Source organism: Cupressus sempervirens, chromosome 1 (assembly GCF_028749045.1).
Source record: "Cupressus sempervirens isolate cs-2001-9-10 chromosome 1, ASM2874904v1, whole genome shotgun sequence".
NCBI lineage: Eukaryota > Viridiplantae > Streptophyta > Pinopsida > Cupressales > Cupressaceae > Cupressus > Cupressus sempervirens.
Genome location: NC_143118.1, coordinates 2,294,635 through 2,317,251, shown reverse-complemented (window position 1 = coordinate 2,317,251; position 22,617 = coordinate 2,294,635). Strand labels below are relative to the sequence as shown.

Genomic DNA, 22,617 nt, shown 5'->3' with positions numbered 1-22,617 from the left:
AAACAATCCATTAACAGATGCTCTCATTAAGGAATCAACAAGATCCATTTATAATGATGGAATTATTTTTGGTGAACCTGATTGATATAGAGAAGATGGCACACCAATGTTTATTAGGCCAGATAATGGTATAAGAATACCATTTTTACCCAGTCATATGGTGGAACGACTACTTGAATCATATATTCTAGAAAATTGGCTATTTTGAGTAAAAGCAACTGTTGTTTATCATTTCCGTCATGGTTTTATGGATGATGAAGAAAGAGATCTCCTACATAGCCTTGGATTCGGTATTTGTGTACGAGTTATGGAACCTTAACATATTCATGTCAAAGGTCTCTTTGGAATGAACTGGTCTAAAACAAGCAAAATGAATTTGCCAAAAAATTTAAAATTTGTCTTTATTACCAGTATAAGTTTTGACCAGGATGCTATAGAACAATATGGTGATCTAGTAGGAGCTGTATTTAAGGAAGACATGAAAGAATTTCTATCTTATCCATCCAAGACTATGGAGGACAATGGTAGAATGCATGATCAAGTACCTAGTGCACTACCCAAATGTTGGATATGATTTCCCAAGAATAGAATTATCCACTTATGGCATGTTGTAATAACCCCAACCGGCTCTAGCTTTGACAAACTTCAATTTCTTTACTAATCAGTTGTTTGACATTTTGTCAAACACTTGGCAAGCAAATTTGGATAGATCAAATATGTTGCTCTTGGTGGTTTTGTATTTAATTCGAGAGTTCTTTGCATATAAACACGAAATGAAAATTCTGATTTGCAAAGTAATTCTCCCAACACAAGAATAACTCTGAATTTTTATTCAATAACATTAATGGCTGCAATGAAATAAATAAATACAAGAAATGAACCTGGTTGTAGAATGGCTCATAAAATGGTTAAGTAGACCCTGTTATGCTTACCCTATACAACTCAACAACTTCAACTTAGCAAATGCATTGCAACATTGATTCCAATAATAGTCATGTCCACAGGTTTGGACAATAAACAATGTGTAACTACAGCAGCCTGATTTGGTTGCAAACTTCATGCCAAATTGCTAATAAAAGTGCCAGCAACAGAATGAATATGCGCATTTCAGCTAGGCTTCCAATGCTTACATCTTTCCTTCCAAACTTCAACATTCCAACCTGCCAATAAACGTCCAGGTCTGCAATAACCCAAACACTTAATTACAGCTAACTCTGGCGCCCAAAATGCAGTGTCTATGATGCATATAATTCCCAACTGTAATTGATAATTGCATATGCCCAACTCAGCCAATCACTTTCAGTATTTAATGCTCTCAATTTCTATATATTAGAGCATTCAGCTTTCAACAATAATTTTTAGGTCAATTTTTTCAATACAATTTTCTGACTTCAAACCCTCAGCCAGCAACAAAGAAATTATAATATTCAATTGGATAAATGCTCCTCAGCCACAGTTAATACAAAACAAGGAGACGATAATAAATCTCAAAAGTTCACAATACCTCAACTATGGATTTGTAGTATTGAATTTAGAATACTTCAGCTATAGATCCCAAACCCTTATACTTCAGCAAGGGCACAGAAAATCAAAACTCCAAGATACATCACAAAGACGACAAAACAAAATAAGATAATCAAACAATTGGATGCTTTTCTTATCAAATGGGTTCATATTTATAATCTCCAAATAACACAAGTTTCCCAAATGAACTCCACCTAAGAAGCTTCCTCAACACAACATTAAAATATAATAAACTACCATTATAATATAATTTATTAATTGCTTTTGGCTACCGAGAATGACCTTTTTCACCATAACATAATATTTTGACACACAAGGTTAGTGTTCTTGTGCCCATGATTTAAAACTTTTCAATCTAGTTCCAACGAGCTATGATATTGAGGTGACCAACATACAACAACAAAAATAGCAACCTCAGCATACTTAAATGAATAATAATAATAATTCACTCGTCTTGCGAAAACATTTGAAGAATCGAAAACTAACAACACGGGAGTGATCCTAATGAAGAAAGATGATGAATGAACCTAGCGGGATAACTTACTATAAATAAACGCTCCCTCCAAAATTCTTGGATCCCAAATACGAAGCCCGAAATAAAAACTGAGTGTCACTCAACTCCTCTGACTCAACTGAGCTCATCGGAACCAACAGTTGACTTACTATAAATCACAAGTCTCTAAATGGAGCCAAAACACAACATAGGCTGTTCGAAAGCCTATAACCCGACAACTGAGACCCTCAAATCCCATTGTCAACTCACGAGGATCGTGATGGTGAACTGACCAAGCCAATTGCAAGAGCCTGCTAAAAATGGGGTCATTACACAAGATGGTGGGCAAGTGTACAAATTGAGGAAATACAAATTTGCCTCTCACTGGTAGCTTTGGCCAGATGCATTGAAGTAGATCGGGCTTTTGGAGATGATTATGTTGTCTAGTTGGATTATGTTTTTTAGTAGAGATCAGATGATTGGAATATACCTTTTACTCCACTTCCAAATGATTTAATGGACCCCATTCCATTTAGCTAGCACAAGGGCTTGTTTGTGCTATGATGTCACCCATGTTATGATGTGACAATAGGATGCAACCTTTTTTTAAAAGAAAGATCCCCATAGCCACTTACAAGTCTTAAGGGGACCATTCTGACTTCTTGGGTTTTAAAAAAGTGATGGTTTTTAATAATTTATTGGGCTAAATATTTTAGGGAAAAAATAAAAGATCTCAAACGGGCCTGCATGAGCTTACTCATCATCAAGTGCATACTTTTTAGCTTACTCATCCTCAAGTACATACTCTCTACTTCCACTATCTTCCAAGATTCCATCTACCACCTACCTTTTGAAAATGTTGCCATCTACACCTAACGTATTTTCTGCATCTACCACTCACACCTATTGGTAATTTTCAACAACTACTCTCTCGTTCTTACGATGAATAAGTCCTTGGAGGCTCATTTGAGACATTGAAGCGTTCAAGATTAAGTCTTGGAGTCATAGAGTCTAGCTTATAGAAGAGTTTGATAAGGCCATAGAGAGTATGCTCTATCTCTTACGAGACATCAAAAACTAGACTGGCTTTAATGACTCATGTTGTCATTTTGTAATTTTTATTTTGAATAGTAATAGAAAGAAGCCAAAGCCATTTGGCCACCAAACTTCATCGCTGTTAACTTAAGAAGTGAATTTGTCAGTTCGTCTTCAGCCTTCATTATAATTTGGCCTCCCTTTGCATGTTTGGTATTTCAGAAGAGCACATTTAGAGTCTTTTCCTTGCATTGAATATTCTTCCCCTGAAATCGGTATCGGATTGATTTGATCAAGAAATAAATTTGTTCTGATTACTAGTTAATCATTATTTTCTCTGATTAATAATTTTTAGATAATTCTTATGGCTGATATTCTTGGGCATACCATACTTCTGATGTTACCATGAGGTAACAATATTACTATGTGTTGTTTATTTGGATAGAAATCATTCTCCTTGGCTAAGAGGGAGTGTTAATGATTATAGCTTCGATCGAATGATTCCAATCAATGAAATGAAATGTTTGAATGACTTATTGGCCTCAAACATATGATATCCATCCTTCACTATTATTATCATGGAGCACTATTATTATTGGTAAAAATTATTGAGTATATATATATAATCATGAAAATACATGGATCAAATATTATTTATGATATATGTTAAAGCAATATCTAATAAGAGTTAAGATATTAACAAGAGGAATGTCTCTATGAGAGACATGCCACCTTATATCATATACATATTCATTAAAAGAGTAACTTGGAAAAACACACAAATTAATAAGTGAAAAGTAAGGTTACACCAGTAAATAAATAAATATACATTAACCTTAACATTTTCTTTAAGTCCTTTAACTGTGCATCTTTGTTGTCACTTATCATTCCCCAGCTTATCATTAATTCACCTGTGGCTATCTCCTCAATGAAGTAGAACATCCAAGTATCAGAGAAAGCTCCCTGAGGTATTCATCTTTGAAGCCCTCACTTGCCAACTTGTTCAGTAGTTTGGAATGATGCCTCTTTGGTTCACTGATCCACTTCTTATTTATGATATCCTCGTAGGCATCCAACGCTTCTTCAAATAACTTCTTAGTCTTTTCCTTAGTCCTAACATCTCACTTATTGCCTCTTCATTCAAGAATGCAAGCACCCTTTTTTGAGCTCAGATTGTCCTAGCGTTTGTATCATAGTTCTTTGCACATTCAACCACGATCTCACTGCATTGGATGGCTGGAGGAAAACTAGCTAATAATTCACAAGTTCTTTAACTAAGGACTGAGTCGAGAGTTTGGAACCAAAATTTGCAAGTGAAATCTGCATTATAACCATGAGATACTATCCAAAAGATGAAATCAAACCCCACCTATATTCCAATTTTCTGAAGAAAATTCGTGGCTAACACTGAAAACACACCAAATGAGTCCTAACAGTCCATCCAATCCATTTCAAACCATAAATTGGAACCTTGACATGAACGGAGAATCATGCAGTAGATCAAAACATGGCAGCCAATTAATCATTTTGGAGTTTTTTTTTTCTCCGAGGACATGTCTGCATTTTTAATTTTAGTCACTCTTATGCTGATCTCAAGACTTCAGACTAATCATATTTAATGCCCTTGGATTCATTAGTGAACTATGAACCAATTAGTCACACATTAAAGCCAATTTCACCACTAAAGCCAACCTTGAAATGTCTGAAGATACACTTGCAACTGTGCCTCTGGGAATGGATTTGAGGATTGAATTTTAGTGTCAAATAATCTCTTGGATCCCCAGTAACAGTGCCAATGGTGATTGGGTTCAACGAAAGATTTTTTTTTTTTTGGAAAAAATTTCCGCTGTATATGTATGTCTTTAGATTTAGACCTGCATCTGAAGTCTGCAAGAATGGATTTTAGACCTTTGGATGACTTCAAATGATGCAAGGAATGATAGAAAAGGCCTCAACAAGTTTAAAAATCAGATTGCAAACAAAGACAGCCCAGTTTACCTGCAAAAAAAAGTGATCTCCAGACATAGTCCCCAGATATTTGCTCATGGAAGCCTCACCTCAATGCCCCTGTGACTGAAAACAATTGGAAAGGGTGGGCGTTTGGTCAATGATCATTCTGCATACAAGTTTGGGCAGGTTAAACCCTTAGATTATTTTTAATGTTTTTTCAAGCAAAATTTCCCCTGTATTGGAAATTTTTAGACTTGGGCCTATATCTACCTCTATTTCAGCCTTATAATGGCTACAAAATGGTGCCAAAGACTGGGAATCAATCCCCAAACAAGCCCAGCAAGCTTTGGTCTTTGAATAAATTTTTGTTGATTTTTAAAAGAAACCGCCCTTTTTCAGGCAGTCTGTAGACTTCAGGTTTGTAACAATGAGTTGCAGTCCTGTAAATGTCTTGGAATGGGGCCTAGATTAGCCTCTCAAAGGTCTGCAATGAAATTTGAATCCAATTATCATCATAAAGCAAAGTCTGATTTAAGTAAAAGAAATCGATCTCTGAGGTATTTTCAGACTTTCAATAACCAATAATGGTTGGAAATGAAGAGTAATTGGCAGGAGAAGACTCAACGAACAATCTTGGAGGCTTTTGGCCCATAAATTAATTTCCACTAATTTCCAAGAAAAAATGTCCAGTTCTGAAGTAAATTCAGATTTGGACCAGTAAATGCACTTGTTTCCACTTTCTAAGGTCTACAAAATGCATGCTTGGGATCAGTCCTAGGATAGTAAGACACCAGCTTCAGACACTAATAAATTCCCATTATTTTTTGATAAAAATTGTCATGTTCACATGATCTGCAGATTGGATCTGCAAACTTACCTTCTTTAGTCCTCTAATGGCTTCTCAATTCTCCTTTAGCTCTCTTTTCAATGGCAGTCACTTTTCTTCACCTAGACTCTAATCACTAATGTTGGATCATGCTTCACCTTGGTCACATGCTTCAGATTTTCAGCCACTTTATCAAACACGTTTGATTTTTCCTTTTGGTTGATGGCTTTAGAAAGGAGTAAAAGCTTGTTTTTCACCACCCACAAACAATGTGGGATAAAAGAAAGTACCCCTTCTAGAAGCTCCTAACTTTACTTATTTAGTTTTCCCCTCACATTTTAACTAATTAATAAATAATGCCTGATAGAGGAAATCGATCCATGTCAGGACTCTTAAATCCCAGCTTGTTCAAGCATCCACACATTCATTCCATTTATCCAACATGGGGAAAATTGAATGGAGTATGGACACGCATTTTCATACTTAAAAAATATCTCGTTCATTTCATGCCTTCCAAAGGGAAAAATTGACCCTAGATGGGACAGCCTTGGTGCTTAGAATTTTTTCACAAAATTTCTCTTGGAGGGAAATTCGACCAAAGTAGGGACAATGTCCACTCTTTGAAAAAAATTCTTGCATCTCACAGCTTCAAGGGGAAATTCATCCCTAGCTTGGATCGTTTTTTTACATAGAATTTTTTTACATTCCAAACTCCTCTTGAGGGTAAAAAACACCCGTTTGGACATTTCCAACACTTAGAATTTATTATGCATTCCATGGTCTCTTTGAGGGAATATTGACACATGTTAGGACAAACTTGACATTTCTATTTTTTTTGGAATCTATACTTGCCACCTAGGGAAAAATGACCCTAGTCTGGATAACTTCCAGACTTAGGAAAATTTTCGTGTTCCCAACTTAGTTTTGGGGGAAAAATGACCGTTCTCTAGGCAATTCCCAGACTTAGAAAAATTCCAAGTTCCCAAATTCCTCCAAGGGAAAAACTAACGACCCTAGTTTAGATAACTTCCAAACTTAGAAAAAAATTTCAAGCCCACCCATGGCAGCCCCTAGTCTGGAGTCTTCAACACAGAAAATTTTCAAGCAAATATTATCCAAAGTGATGGAAATTCATTGTATAATTAAATTTTGACCTCCAACACTTGAAATTATTCCAAAAATGCCAAAATAAGAAGGGAAATTCACGCTGAATCCAGATTTTGATCAAAATAACTAATAAGTAGGGAATTTCATGTTTAGTCCGGATTTTGATTAAAATATGAAGGGAAATTCATGTATAGTCCGGATTTTGATCAAAATAAGTACGGAATTTCATGATAATCTAGATTTTGTTTATGTATAAAAGAAAAAATGTTTTTTCTTAGGATTTTACTTTTTAGCCATTTTGAACGTAAAAAATCAATTTTTATAAGAATTATATGGCCCTTATGCATGGAATATGCCTTTATATGGAATTTTTCACAAATTAACTAGTCAAAATTTAAACACAGTTAAGATTTTATGTTCAACCCATTATAACATGACCTCGATAGACTTCAATTTTTAATGTTTCCACTTTAAAATCACAACTTGGGCACTTGACTTTTTTGTCACGCTCAATGCAATGCCAAAATTTTCCGAACCCAGCAACTATGAGCAAAAGAGGGGGTCTTCATTTGCAATGGGATAATGGTGTGAAAAGTTCACAAGAAGTAGACATAGAAAGTTTGTTTTACTACACAAATTAATTACTTTGTGACAATACTATTTTCTTGTTTGTCAGACTTGGTTTGCCATTATTTAGTTAGCTGGTATTTCCATCATATCATCAGCTTATGCACCCGGTTATTAATTATTGTCTTTCTCTTTATGTACTTTATTGTGTAATATCTAAAGTTTAAAGTTTAAACCTTTAATAACCAATGTTTTCTCTATAATAGGTCAGGGAAAGAACAAAGGAGCTTGAAGAAGCCAACCAAGAATTGCAAAAATCACAAGCAGCTGCAGAAGAAGCTAACCGAGCTAAGTCAGAATTCCTTGCAAACATGAGTCATGAAATAAGGTACTCTTTGGTATTGAAATGGATTTAAGAAGCTTTTCTTTTGATGCTACCCAGAATTATTTCCAAAAACTTAGCCTAGTTAATTAGTGTAACTCGAGGATGCATCAGTTGTTCATTTCAAATTTGAAATGCTAATGATTGAATCTAATTTTAAACCATAAATTTAACTAAGTTAAGTGATTAACTAGTTTTCTTACAAGCTCCTTGGCGTCTTGTTTTACATTCCCCCTTTGCTACATTAACTAAGTTAAGTGATTAACTAGTTTTCTTACAAGCTCCTTGGTATCTTGTTTTACATTCCACCTTTGCTACAGCTAGCTAAATAGATCTAGATGAAATATTGTCACTATAAACTTAAAAATATCAGCTGCAATACAGTTAATCCATGACAGCAGGTACAGGATGGTTGCCAGTCAATGTTTTGCACCATTTAATTGTAGCATTAAAATGTAGCCATAGAATGTAGTTAATTCATCACAAATCTGCTGAGAAACAAAACCCTTCTTATTAATGCGACTTGATATTCATTGCCATTTTCTTGACAAGAATAGGGTTTAATAGTTTGTGACTCCATGTTGGCTGTATATACTCATGTAAACACTTAAAATAGTCTTTTATTGTCTTCTTTCAATATTTACAAAAACATCTTATTCTAGCTAAAACATGGTAGCGAGCTTCTCAAGATTATTCAAACCATAGTAATGAAATTGCTGCCGCAATCCTTGCTCTTTGAGCTTCTCAAAGGGCTTGCTCCTTTCATGTAGACAGAGTCCACTTTTTCTGCTGAAGAAGAGAGTACACTTAGGAATTGGAAGATAGGGCTCTGTGTCCAGAAGTATTACTCAGCTTAGCCCTAAAATGAAAATTTTCTGGAATTTTCCCTTGAATAGAATCCATTTAGCTCAGAACATTTTTCCTTACTAAGGGCCATGGTTGTCTCTCAAGGAGATAGAGATGGTTTTCTCTTGGAGTACCTACTTTTATGAAAGCATTGTTCCCAATATTAGACACATGCTCATGTCAAATTTAGCTCTCAAAGGAGATCCTGGCCCAAACCACAAGTTGGGTCAACTTCTTGTGGATTTCTGGAGTTGCTTGCAAAATTATTTTCCCCGAATGATTGTGGGATAGATTGGTGATGTTTTTGGTGCAGCTAAACCAAAATAAAAGAAAACCTTAGAATATATATATATATATATATATATATATATATATATATAGGCCTTGTCCAAGTCTCTCCCCAAAGCTATAAATGTGAAATTAAATTTGGCTTTGCAGATACAGATGCTGAATTTTGGAAGCATCTTGTTAGAATCCCTGAATTTCACGAGTTGGTTTACAATAGTAAGAACTGGAAGTCAGCTATGCTAAACTCTATAACACAGAAGTTTCTCTTACTAATACCAGTCCTACCGTGTGTTCTGTTGGTTATCTTTTGGAAATTCGGAAGTCATGAATTACAGGTTGAATTAAGAAAATCTGTTTATTTGGGCTTTGAACCCAATTGTAAGTAGAAACTAAAATGTATTTTGGCTTTTGAAATTATAATTTGATCTTTGCAAGAAACGTTTTAGCAAGAGTATTTCATAGACACTGATCTTCCAGAGGTGTCCTGTTAAAACTTCATAAACCATGAAAATATGTAGGAACAACACTTTAGTGTTTATTGTAACTTAAAAAGTGGAAATGCTATTACACTGCAAAGATTTATCCTGCATTAGATAGTATTATATGCAGATAAAGTCATTTCAAGTCTCATGTGGAATATAGTTTTTGTCATTCATAATTGATTCATTCTTGCTAGGCGAGTCTTCCATCTTTTTGATAAATTTTATTATAATTTATTGTCTTATATTTTTCAAGATAATATTCACAAAAATTTCACAAATGGACATTTTGATGTCTTTATTGGCAATAATGATCAGGTTTACATTAGTAAATATGTGGAAGTTGATTACAGAAAGAAAGAAAGAAATTATATTAATGTCTCAGATGACCTAAAGTAGGCCAGTGGGACTTGAGAATAGCAGTATACAAAAGAGTTCAATAAACTTGTGACAATCTCTTCTTGATCTTGAAAATGCACCTGTTTGCTTATCACATGGATTAGATTGCATGCAAATGTGGTTTCTTTAACTTTACCATCCTGTAAGGTAATCCCGATCTCTGTAGCATGACCAGTGGTTGTTTTAACTATTTGAAAAACAAATTCACATATTTTGAAAATTTATATTTCTATGAATTTGGTTGTAGGCTGAAAGCTTAATTGAATTACACTGATTAACTTGTGGGCCTGGAAAGCAGAACTCCTATTCATGGTATTATAGGAATGGCTTCATTGGCACTGGATACTAACCTGACAGAAGAGCAACGAGAACATCTATTAACTGTATCAGAGTCTGCAGATTGTCTCCTCCATATTGTGAATGCGATTCTTGATCTAGCCAAGATAGAAGCTGGTCGACTTGAACTCGAACATGTACCTTTCAAATTGTCAGATGTTATTGGTTCAACAATGAAAATGCTTCAGGTCTTATTCTTTTTCACAACTCATTGTTCCTTTCTTTTTTGATAAATAGCACTCAAGTTTCTATTTATAGTAAATATAGTATGCAATTAATTGTTTTTAGTTTTTGGTCATAATAGTTGGAACTTTTATGATCTCAGTTTCACTTCCTTCTTTATACTTTTAATTTGAAGATATTAAGTGTAAATTTAGTGCACAATTAATTGCTCCTATTTTTTGGTCATAATAGTTGGAACATTTATGATCTCAGTTTCACTTCCTTTGTTATACTTTTCATTTGAAGATATTAAGTTGTTTTATTACGCACATCTTGAGTTTCCTTGCAACACTACTTGGGCAATTGATAACAAATCTCTTGTATGATCATGATGATTGAATTTTCACAGTTGTTTATTTTCAAAAAATTCTTGATAGAAATAGAAATTTATTTCTCTGCAGGTGCGTTCAAAACAGAAACAGTTAGAGTTATCTTGGGATATTCCTGTTGATGTACCAGACAACCTTGTTGGTGATCCAAGCAGGCTTCAGCAATGCATTCTCAATTTGGGTATGGATGCTTTTAATTATACATAGTGTTTAGGCTTGGAGTTATGTAGCAGGTACAATTATGCATTAACTATTGTGTTAATAGAGAGGTGTTCTTACGCACAAACCACTACAGTGTATATAAATATTCTCTCTCAACTTATATTATTGTCCAGCCAACATTTTTATTAACTGTTTTATTTTAGGTTGTGTTCCAACTTCCTACTCAAAAACCTTAAATAGCTTCAAACTAACCCAGCTCTGATTAGAAATGAATACGACAGCAGCAACAAATTTGATTTAGTTTAATTGCAGATGGGAAAAATGATGACAATGCCGTATGCAAGCTGGGAAATAAATATTCAGAATTACCACTCTCTCAAATCAACTCACACATGAACAATGATTAATGTTATGCAATATGACCAATAATAAAGAAATCCAACTGATTCATTAATAATCTTAAAGCCAGATGCAACACTATTAATATCTAATACAATCTTTTTGCTATTTGGGACAGCACCTTATATTATTGATGTAACATTGTAGAATGCTGGAACAACATCTTATATAATTGGTATAATTCTAAGGATGATTGTTAGTGGCTGAAAATGATGTAAACTACTAGCTAAATGACTATTAGGGCTCACCAGCTCAAGAGAAAGTCGGATTTTGACCTACTCTAGGGTTCTGTAATCATGACCTGTATTGATAGTTTGTAACCAAGTTCACTTGTGATCGATAACTGCACTTTGCCATTTGAAAAGTTGATAAGAGTTGAACAATGACATGATGACAAGATGGACGGTTTGTTTGAAAATCAAGAAGATTAATCGATGAAAGTGCAAGACACTGAAAATCAGAGTGTGGGATGAATGAGAAACAAAGAAGAAATGAGATAGAGAAATGATTGGATTGCAAGTCCAAAAAGTCAAGCTCTAAGGTCAAGTTTAAAGAGGAAAGATCAAACACTTAATAATTTTTGGCCCTTGGCTGAGCCCAAGAGCAGGTTGGATTCCGACCTTCTTTTGGGCTCCATACCATTAGCCATTCATTGACAAGCCCCCCTTCTTGCATTTTGAACAGCACGACTTGCAATCTGATCCACGAGGGAAGTTGAGGGGTCAGACCAAGGAATAATACAAATTGAGAAACAAGGCAATCAGTTAGCTGATAATAGAAATGAATTTGATCGACCTCTTGCTGATGGAAGAATTATGAAAAGACAAAGTCAATTTGCTGATGCTGAATTTGTGAAAAAGCTTGTGGAAGTCATGGTGCAATCATTTAGAAACATGAGAAGTTAGTCCAACACTTAGTGGATTTTGATGAAGCTACTTGGGCAAGCCCAAGAGCAGGTTGGAATCCAACCTCTCTCAGGGCTCAAGAGCCCAAGAGTAGGTCAGATTCTGACCTCTCTAGGGTTTGATGCTCAGTCATCTCCCCCTCATTCAACCAACATGGAAGACAAATCAGAGCATTGGGTAAATTCTTGGATGCAATTTTCATTTTGGAAGGCGAAGTTTAAGTGTTCATCCAAGATTTTGATACAAGAAGCAAGGGTTTGAGAAAATTATTAAAAGACTAAAGAAAAATTGATGAAGAGAAGATGACAAAGTGAAATGCAACTTGGAAATTGAAATTGCAACGAATGATAGAAATCTGATATGAATTTGAATGGAAAGGCATGAACGTCAAATTTTCTAAGTGGAAATTGAGAGTGGAATGAATGTCACCTCAAACTCGAGCCCAAGGGCAGGTCGGATACTGACCTTCCTTCAAGCTCCATCATGAGTGTTGATACATAGTAGCTTTGGTCAGATACAAGGATGATTGCTTGTATTGATTATAATTTATATACATATGTGCATGTGTGTATGTATGTTAGTTCACTATGTGCATTGTGAACTAACATGATGGAAGAATTGTCAATGATTTCAAAGGGCTTCACAAAGTAAGGAGAAGCTATTAGTATAACCCTCTTCAATGTCAATGGAAAGGAAGAATGATGCCAAAGTAACTACATAATACAACAATATTGTAAGCGTAACCATCATCAATGTCAAAGGGCAGCCACTTTTATACACAGAATAATAAAGAAAATGATAATCATAAAGTAAAATAAGTTACTGATTTATTACATTAAGATTCCATTGATAAGCCAATTAACAAAGATGATCAAGGACTAAAGACCATCAAAGCAGATAACTGTGAGATTGATAACAGTACAATCAAACTATTAGCCATCAAGAATTGGAACTATTCGAATGTGTGCATCTACAGGACAGAAGCAAATGATACATCGAGGTTCGAAGATTTGATTAAAATGCTAGTTTGCAAAGATGGAGCCAGTCACAAATAAAGATTGATAAAGTAAGGTTCGATCCATAGCACTGTATAAGCAGTGAACTGCATATTATAAAGGCTGCAAATAAAGAATATATGAAAAAAGGATTAACTTAACATACAAAGTTGGATATATTATCCGACCGACAGGGGATTCCATTGAAATATATTTATCAATACTTATTCTTCAAAATGTCCAACATGATCAGATTTGAGGATCATCTTGAAGGTGCAAATAACTTCACATCATGGAAGTTGAGAATTATGATGATACTAAAAGAAAATAAGTTAGATTCATTTGTGAAAGACAAGAAGACTGAACCTGAGCATGAACTAGAAAAATAACAATGGATTGAGAAAAATGAAAAAGCCATGAAATTAATGGTAGATGCTGTTAGGGACCACATAGAACCTATACTGGTCAAACAGGAGACTACATATCTAATGTTCAAATCCGTTGAAATCACATTTGAAATAAACAACATTGACAAAACCCTTGCATTAAAGAGGCTTACTTCATGTGAATAATTGAGCTGAGGGATTAACTATCAGTTGTTGGATATGAAATTGATAGCAAAGAGTTGACTCTAATAGCTTTAGGTGGCTTACCAAATTCATGGGAGTCATAAGTGCAAGATCAAAACTTCCAAAATTTGATCTGTTAAGATCTGTCTATCTACAAGGAGGTAGACATATGTCAAAGGGAAACAAACAAAAACCTATAGATGAGGATATTCATGTCTTAAATACAAATTCTCATAAGAAAGGTAAGAAAAAGAATTTCAAAAGAAAATAAAATTTTCATGGAAAGGGTTTATTTAAGTAGAGGAATTTTTTTTCTCAAGTTCAATGTTTTAGATGTGATCAATTTGGACACTGTGCTATCAAATGTCTTGATAGTTAAAATAAACAAGCATCTTTTGCTAAGGTTGGAAAATTAAATATGGAAGATGATTCTAAGAAATTTGTATTCTACTCAACACTATCAAATCATGTATCAAACAAAATTTAAATCTTGGGTTATTGATAGTGGGTCATCAAGGCACATCATAGGATTCAGAGAACACCTAGACATTATGGTAGAATAAACTGATGAAGAAATAACTTTACGGGATGATTTTGCACATCCAGTAAAAAGGGGTGGAAACTTGCACCATCAAATTGGAATTAGGTATCTCCATTCAACTGAGTGATGTACTATTTGTACCTAGAATTAAGAGAAATCTAGTATCCATATCTGCCCTAGAAGACAACTGATATAGGGTCACCTTCATGGATGGGAAGATTTTGTCATGGCCAAAGATCTCTACATATAAGAAAGCTAAAACCATAAGTGTATGGAAAGGATACCTATACAAACTCTGCAATGAGACAAAGAAAGCCCTGGTCCATGAGACCTCTAACTCCATTGAGATCTGACATTAAAGGTTAGGGTATATTCACTTTTGCGCCCTAGTCTCCATGGAAAAATTGGTAATAGGACTGCCCAAACTAATTCCTTAATCTTGTAATCTCTGCTTCTGCATATAATTATATAATTGAAAATATGAAGATAATTGTGTGTGAAATAACAATGAATAGGAGCAGTTTGGATTTCATTTGAGGTTTCTTCTAGGTACTCCCTCTGCAACTCAGGAGTAGGGTCCTCTATAGCTTTAGATGAATCCTGAATTTCTAACTCATTAGTGCTCATTTCCCTTCTGAAGGCAATGTCTTCCTCAAAGATGGCATCTCTTCTCAGTCCTATTTGTCTTTGTCTTGTTATGTATATCATATAGGCTTTTGAGGTTTCACTATAGCCTATGAAAATTCCTTTCTTCCTAGAAGGCTCTAATTTTGACCATTTCTCTTTAGGCAAATTGATATAAATAGGACAACCAAATATTCTTAGGTGGCTTATGTCAGGTTTGATACTAGTAAAAACCTCTACAAGAGTTTTGTTATCAAGACATGAATGAGCACATAGGTTTTGGATGCAAACTATTGTTCTAGATGCTTCTGCACAAAATAAGGTATCTATATTTTGGTCATACATCATTGATTTTGCAGCCTCTACAATACTTCTATTTTTCCTTTCAGTTACCCTATTTTGTTGAGGATTATAGGGTACAGTAAACTCCCTCTTAATCTTGGCATTAACACAAAATTCTTTAAAAATTTCTGAGGTGTATTATTTCCCATTATTTGTACTCAATGTTTTAATTTTCTTTCCTGAAGAGTTTTATGTTAGGACTTTGAACTCTTTGAACCTTTTAAGGATCTCTTCTGACTCTTTACAGAAAATAGATCCAAGTCTTTCAAGAAATCCATCCACAAAAATTGCATAATACAGGAACTCTCCCATGGAAAGGGCAGACATGGGTCCACATAAGTCAGAGAGGACTAATTCTAATATATTTTTGGTTCTGCTAAATCTATTTTGAAAAGTTCCCTCAGTGGTTTCCCTAAGGCACACCCTTTGCATGTCCCAAAAGTTGTCTCAATATTCTTAGTTATTGTAAAAGGGAACATTGCAAGTCTCACCATATTCCAACTGGGCTGTAACATGCACCATCTCATTCTCCTCCAATGTATTTTGAAATTCAAGAACACTTTTTAATAAATCAACCGCTTTAATTGGTATGCTAGCTGAAAGTACCTGCCTTCTAATTTTTTATGGACAATAATTGTTTATTAACATACTTGCATTCACATTGGAGTGGTGGTGTTGATGTATGATAAATATTTGTGATAAATTTTTGAAAGATTATAAGTTTGATAAAAGTTCTTGGGAAGGGTTATTTACACATCTTGGCTGTCATAGGGATTTGGAGATATCCCCATTCTTTAGAATTGAATAGTCTACTCCATTTGGTCCATAAAAATAGAAAAGGGTTACTTCTAGAGAAAATTGGTATAGCCTCCTAAAAAGGTAAGAGTGTGAGGATGCCTTTAAAATTTCAGCATATTGCATTTAGTTTTCAAAATTTTGACTGCTTTTAGTTTGTTTTAATTTATTAAAATAGCCACCCAAATGCCATCCTCCTATTATCCACAAAATTTGGCAAACTTTTTGCTGTCCCCAAAACTGTCACAATGTGGCAATGTGCCCTTATACCGCATCCTAGAAGCTTGGAGGAACACTGGAAAATGAAGGAAGTACTTATTTTGTACGAAAATATATGACTAAAAAGAGAGTACATTCTTCATTTATAACAAAAGGTTGCTTACTTTGCATGTTACTGACCAAATACCCAATAATAGGGTGCTTGCAGTTCTTATGATGAGTATATAGTTACACTATAAAGTAATGAGCATACTATATAACATACGCCTAAGGTTGAATAGCTTTTTATAGTCGGTCATCTTTTCCATTTTATTACATTTTAATAAATAACGAACTTAGAAACATAACATGCCACAAAATGTGTTTGGAACACTATATTTGTTAAGATTCATTACAAAAAAGAGACCACTATTATTGATTCTTTCTTAATTTACAAGATTCCTCTAGTAGTTTGAATGTTGCCAAGTTGCCATATAAGTTGGAATATAAAATAATGGCTTGTTTCTTTCTTCAGTGCGGGTATAAAATTATGATGCAGTGTGTACAAAGGAAATATCCATTTCATTTTTCATTTGGGTGCAATTTTCTTTTGTATAAAACTCACTAGATGTAAAGTAGCAAAAATGAAGCCGTTTTTTGGAGATTTATGTCAAAATTATTAGGATTGAAAATGTTGGAATGCTACAGGAGACACATTTTAAAGTTCTGTAACTATTTATATGTTTTAGAATTGTAAAAATGGTCTTTCTGACTTCCAATTGATGTCACTTAGAGAAGGCATGCAGTTTTGAAAAATCACGATCTTGTATTAATGAACTTTGCACTCTTGACTGCAGTTGGAAATGCAATCAAATTCACCCATGAAGGGTCAGTTTTTCTGTCGGTCAAACTTTATTGTGGAGATACTTTAGGGTTCTCAAATGTACAGGGGACTATGTCCAGTGGTGCCAATCTATGGAAAAAGTCTTCATTAGAAAATTCAAGGGGAGCAGTACACCGAAGCAGCTTCTCTTTCAAAAGTTCGATGGGATCAGGCACAAACAGTGAGTTTCTTGTTCATGAGGGTAATTTTATAGATGAAACTCTTGGAAAGATCACTGTTGATAAATGTAGAAGTATGAGGCACTCCTTTGATTTACCTCGATTGTCATCAGCCTGTATTGCAATTGGTTCAAATGCAGCAAGAAAAATAGAGATTACTTCTGTAGGAGACTACAACAAGGTTAATGAAAAAAAAGTTGACCTGATTTTCCATGTAATGGATACTGGCATTGGCATCTCTAAAGAAAAACAGAAAGAGGTTTTTAAAGCATTCTCGCAAGCCGATGGATCAACAACAAGGCTCTATGGGGGAACTGGTTTGGGATTGAGTATAGTAGAAAGGTGATTTTTCTGTTCCATCTATTTTCCATGTGCTTAATTGGTACCCATATTGCTTAAGCCCTGATTGTAAAGAACAAAAAAGTAATTGCTTACAGTGCTCACTGGTTCATTTATTTGTAATTTGGTTAGTGTATTTCAAATTGGATATAAAATTGTAGATAAGATAAGATAATGATATTAATGATAGAAGATAATCTACACATTTTCCTCATTATATTAAGATACACGAAACAATAATAGAAAAATGTCATGCTACCAACCAAAATTCTCTAGAATGAAAAAAAAAACTGCGTTTCCAAACTTTTGAGAGGAACAATTAAACATCTGAAACTATAAAACATTGCTCTTACCATAGGAAAAATGTAAAACCATATATATGAACATCTTCAACACAGCTGCTTTGCTTATAGTCAAGACTCAAAACTGTTTGAATCATTTCTGGAACAAAAGGTAAAGTCCTTCAACTATTTTCTGATTTAAACTTTTCATTTGATTTTGATATGGCATTGTGGCACATAGTCTACACATCCACCTTGCTATATTAAAATATATGCAAAACAAGCTGAAAAATTGTTACGGTACAACCAATATTGTCTAGATCATCAGAAAAAGTTTGGCATTCATAAAAAAATCAACATCTGAAAGTACATTCCCACTCCTTTCTTCACTTGTATAAATATTATGAATGTATCCTTAACAGAGCTGCTTCAATCAATCTTAGGATTTAGCTCGTCAAAACTCTTTAAAGTATTTCATTCTTTCTGTAGTGCAAAGCATTTTTCAAAACCAAATACACATTGTTTCATTGAATTGGCTTTCTGAATGCATTCAATGAAGCATCCGACATGAATCATCTATTGAAGATACTATTTGAAACCAAAAATTGTCAATTTGATTCTCAAATATTCTAAATATTAGTCTACAGCTGATAATACTGAGCTCTTGACATTTAATGATATTTGCTACTTGTAACATAGTTATGGAAATCGTTATTCTGATATATGTCTATGGTCGTAACGTTTAATGGGAGATTCCTATAGAGATCATATCAAATATATTAATAAGGCAGACCATTAGAGAAATCATCTTGCAGTGGCATATTAAACCTGGCTGGAAGCCAAATCAAACAAATTGTTGAGCCCATAATGGAACTCAAAATTTCTAAAGTTTTATTGCTTCATGTTAGAATAAAAGAGTTAAAAACTTTGATCAAACAAATCTCTATTATAAATTCTTCATGGAAAGCAAAAATTTCTAGAGCTAGAGTATAATCTGTAGCTTTATAATACATAATGCAGCATTATATAGGTAAGAGTACAGACCTGAGCCAATTTTCTTTACCAATTTTTTGCAATTTTCCAAACTTTTAATGTATTAGCATTCTGTGGAAGAGTTTGTAATTGTTCTTTTGAATGGTTTCTGATAGCATTATGTTATGAATCACGATAAACGATTTTGTGTTTGAAATGGGTTTGCAAACATTAAAACTTATAACATGTCAAAGAATTGTATCAAACAAATCTTTTTGTCATTTCATTCCAAAGACTGGATTTTAATAATGAAGGGTTTGACATTTTACTGATCACAGTCACAAATAGAAAATATTTGTTTTTCCTGACCCCTTCATGCCCATACAGATATCTGTACACCATCTTGGGAGGAGGCACTGAAATTTGAGAATCGAGGAGTATTACGAAATAATTGGTAAAATACTTGCTTGTTATTAACAATGATCAATAGATACAAAAAGAACGAACGATGTTTCCTTAGGAAACGATTGTAAAGAATAGAAACATTCTATTTTAGCTAATAGAAAACTAACAGATACTTACAGGCTAACTAAATATTAGAAACATTCTAATAATTACAATAGATTACAAATAGATAACCATTAGATGATAATAAACACTACCTATTATCGTAATACCCTCCCTTAATGGTAATCTATCCACCATACCAAGCTATCCTTTGAATTTTACAAACTTATTAGGACTAAGTGGTTGGTGACAATGTCTACAGTCTGATCCACTGTAGGAACATATTGGAAGTCTATTGTCCCGTCTTCAATCAGCTGTCGTATGTAGTGACAATGAATATCCACATGCTTGGTTCGTTAATTTAAGACTTGATTCCATGTTGATTTCGTAACGCCTTCGTTATCAACAAACAGAGTGGTCAATCTTGCTGGTGACATTGGCATATCCCCAAGCATCCAACGAAGCCAAACAACTTTAACCTTTGACTGTATCTTGTGTTACCATCTCAATTTCCCTACTTCTGGAAGTCTTTGCTCCCCAATGGTAGTGATTTTTCTTACAAATTAGACAAACAGGACTTAGAGCCAAATAGGTATGCTTTCAATCAGGCTTTGAGTTGGTGTTGGTTTGTTGGTATCACTGTTTCCAGCTACTAGATAGAAGTGTAGTTAGAGATTTCATCTTGCCCATTACTCACTCCACGAGTAAGTGGATTCTTTTATGAAAGATAAGAGGAAAGAATATTGGTAATACCCTTTCAAATCTCTCAACTTCTTGCTTACCTTGAGTTGATATGAAGGAACAGTGAGAAGGGGGAGCCTTCCCTTTAAGGTAGGAGAGACTCTGTCTCACACACTGTGGCTGCTCTACCTAGTTTGTGACTAAATTTTACCCAAACTGTCAGTTGCAAAATATCCACCCAATAGAGGATAAATTAAAGACGACATTTGTGGAGGACAATGTCTACACATATTATAGGATGCCCTTTAGATTCTATAATGCACCAACAACATTCCAAAGGGTAATCCTGCACATATTGATAAAATGTCACTTGGATACTTCAAAGCATTTCTAGATGACTAGTCCATCTATAGTGCGCAAGACACACACTTGATTGCTCTCAGGGAGTGCATGCTAAAGAGCGAGATTGACACTAAATATCAATATAAAATACATTTAAGAATTAAATACTGATGTCACATATACTATATAATCAAATGTTGATAAGAACATTAATGTTAAATATATGTAATAATCTAATATCAAACATTCAAATGGCGGTCACAACATGAGTGGGCAAATATGAGACACGTCTATCCAATGGGTCACTTGAGTACAAGTGTGATGGGGCGTGACTTTACAATAGACCACATCACTCTATTTAATGGGGAGCCACATCAATTGGGAAGGACATACAAAAAAATATGATCAAAGGAGTAAAGACACAAAAATATGAGGTACTTGTTGCCATTAATAAAAGGTATTTGTTAATACCACAATTAGTAATATATATATGATAAGATGTGTCAACCATGATATACCAAGCTTGGTCAAATAATATGCCGCGTAGGCATGGGACCCCGACGGGCCAAAACTAGACTTGGAATGTGAATGAATTAATTATAATAAGACCAAACTACCATATTGTTTTATTGGACACCCCATGTGGATATGAAAAGTGGGATGTAAGACATATAATAAAAACTTAAGGGACAAAACATATATATACCTTAAAATCATACGTAGGAAATAGCAAAGGGGCCAAAATAGATGAAAGTATATTGGAAGGTATACTCTCTTCTAATGTTTATGTCTTTATATATAAAATTAAAATGGATTAAGATAGGAAAATATATATTGGTCCATAATAAAGGACAATGCTTTAATATTAGTAAGTAATAATTTATAATATAATATGAAATAATTTACATGGTAAGTAAATGATTAGTATGTACTTACGTAAAATTTAGTATAAATGAATTATATATATATATATATATATATATATATATATATATATGATATGTATATTTTAGAATTCTCAAAAATTAAAATTAAATAATTTAAAATATAAAGATTTCATCCTACTTTGTATTGAGGTATTTTTAGATAGGGGGCTTGTGGAAGGGAAAGGTGGAGTAATTTTGGGCGCATGGAAGATTATCCCAATACTAGGGTTGGGCCTTGAGGGACCTTGCATGTAGTTTGTTTCACACGACCTTCATACAGTAAATCCACCATCTAAGAAGGACCTTAGTATTGGAGAAAGTAAAATGAAATTAAACAAATTCAATTGATTATAATTCAAATTTGATAATATGTTTGATGATTCCATAACACAAATAGCCCTAATTGGCAATTATTATGATAATGGGTCAAGAATATAAAAAAGGATCATTACATCCACCCATCCATGACTATATCACATCGAGATTGTGGTCCTTAACTTTGTCTCACCCGGTGGCATATATGATGTCCTCCCCTTGCTACCAGTGACATCATCCCTTTATAATAATTGTTAAAATTTTCAGGACCTCTGATAGAGATATACTGAATCTTCCTTGATAGTAATATGCTGATATAGAATTATCAGTACTATATATGTATGCAACTGTATCTGATTTGGATTACTGCTAATAATAATAATCTGCTCTTATATATATACTTGATATGGCTAGTATATTAGTAATGCCTGCAGTTCACAGACCGAACTGTATGTATTGTATTATCTACTGTAAGATGATCACATGTATATTGTCGCTGAAGGAGAACTATGCATTTTTGCCATGAATTTATGATAGAACTCATCCAGCGATCAGTATTAAGTACAAGGAGTAGAGGTGCATGTCTTGTAGGGACATGACTATATGTGGCCAATGGCCATGTAGAGTCATGGCCCTACGGGGTCATGCACTTCTAGTTAGCCGTTGGTACCAATAACAACCCGATACTAATCAGGCACTGATAACAATAGGAATATTTACAATAATGATTAAGTATATAATAATTAGTAGTGAATACTTATTAGTGATATATATATATATATATATATCTGTGTGAGGAAGTCACAGTTCATATACTGAAAATATTTTTGAACTTCATTTTGACTGAAGCTACACATTAACACTCCCTCTTAGCAAGGG

The 22,617-nt window shown here is 34.1% G+C and overlaps 1 protein-coding gene across 4 annotated transcripts in view; it reads left to right on the top strand.

The window, feature by feature from the left end:
* Positions 1-22,617, top strand: part of LOC149575840 (putative histidine kinase 4) — a 158,643-nt gene that overhangs the window by 69,166 nt on the left and 66,860 nt on the right. For 3 of the 4 annotated variants that reach the window (XM_089815724.1, XM_089815722.1, XM_089815720.1), the window contains exons 4-7: positions 7,769-7,890; positions 10,195-10,420; positions 10,856-10,964; positions 17,171-17,717. In XM_089815724.1, coding sequence (XP_089671850.1) covers positions 7,769-7,890; positions 10,195-10,420; positions 10,856-10,964; positions 17,171-17,717 — 1,004 coding nt within the window. The remainder of the gene's footprint in view (positions 1-7,768; positions 7,891-10,194; positions 10,421-10,855; positions 10,965-17,170; positions 17,718-22,617) is intronic. The other variant, XM_089815726.1, reaches the window with a different exon arrangement.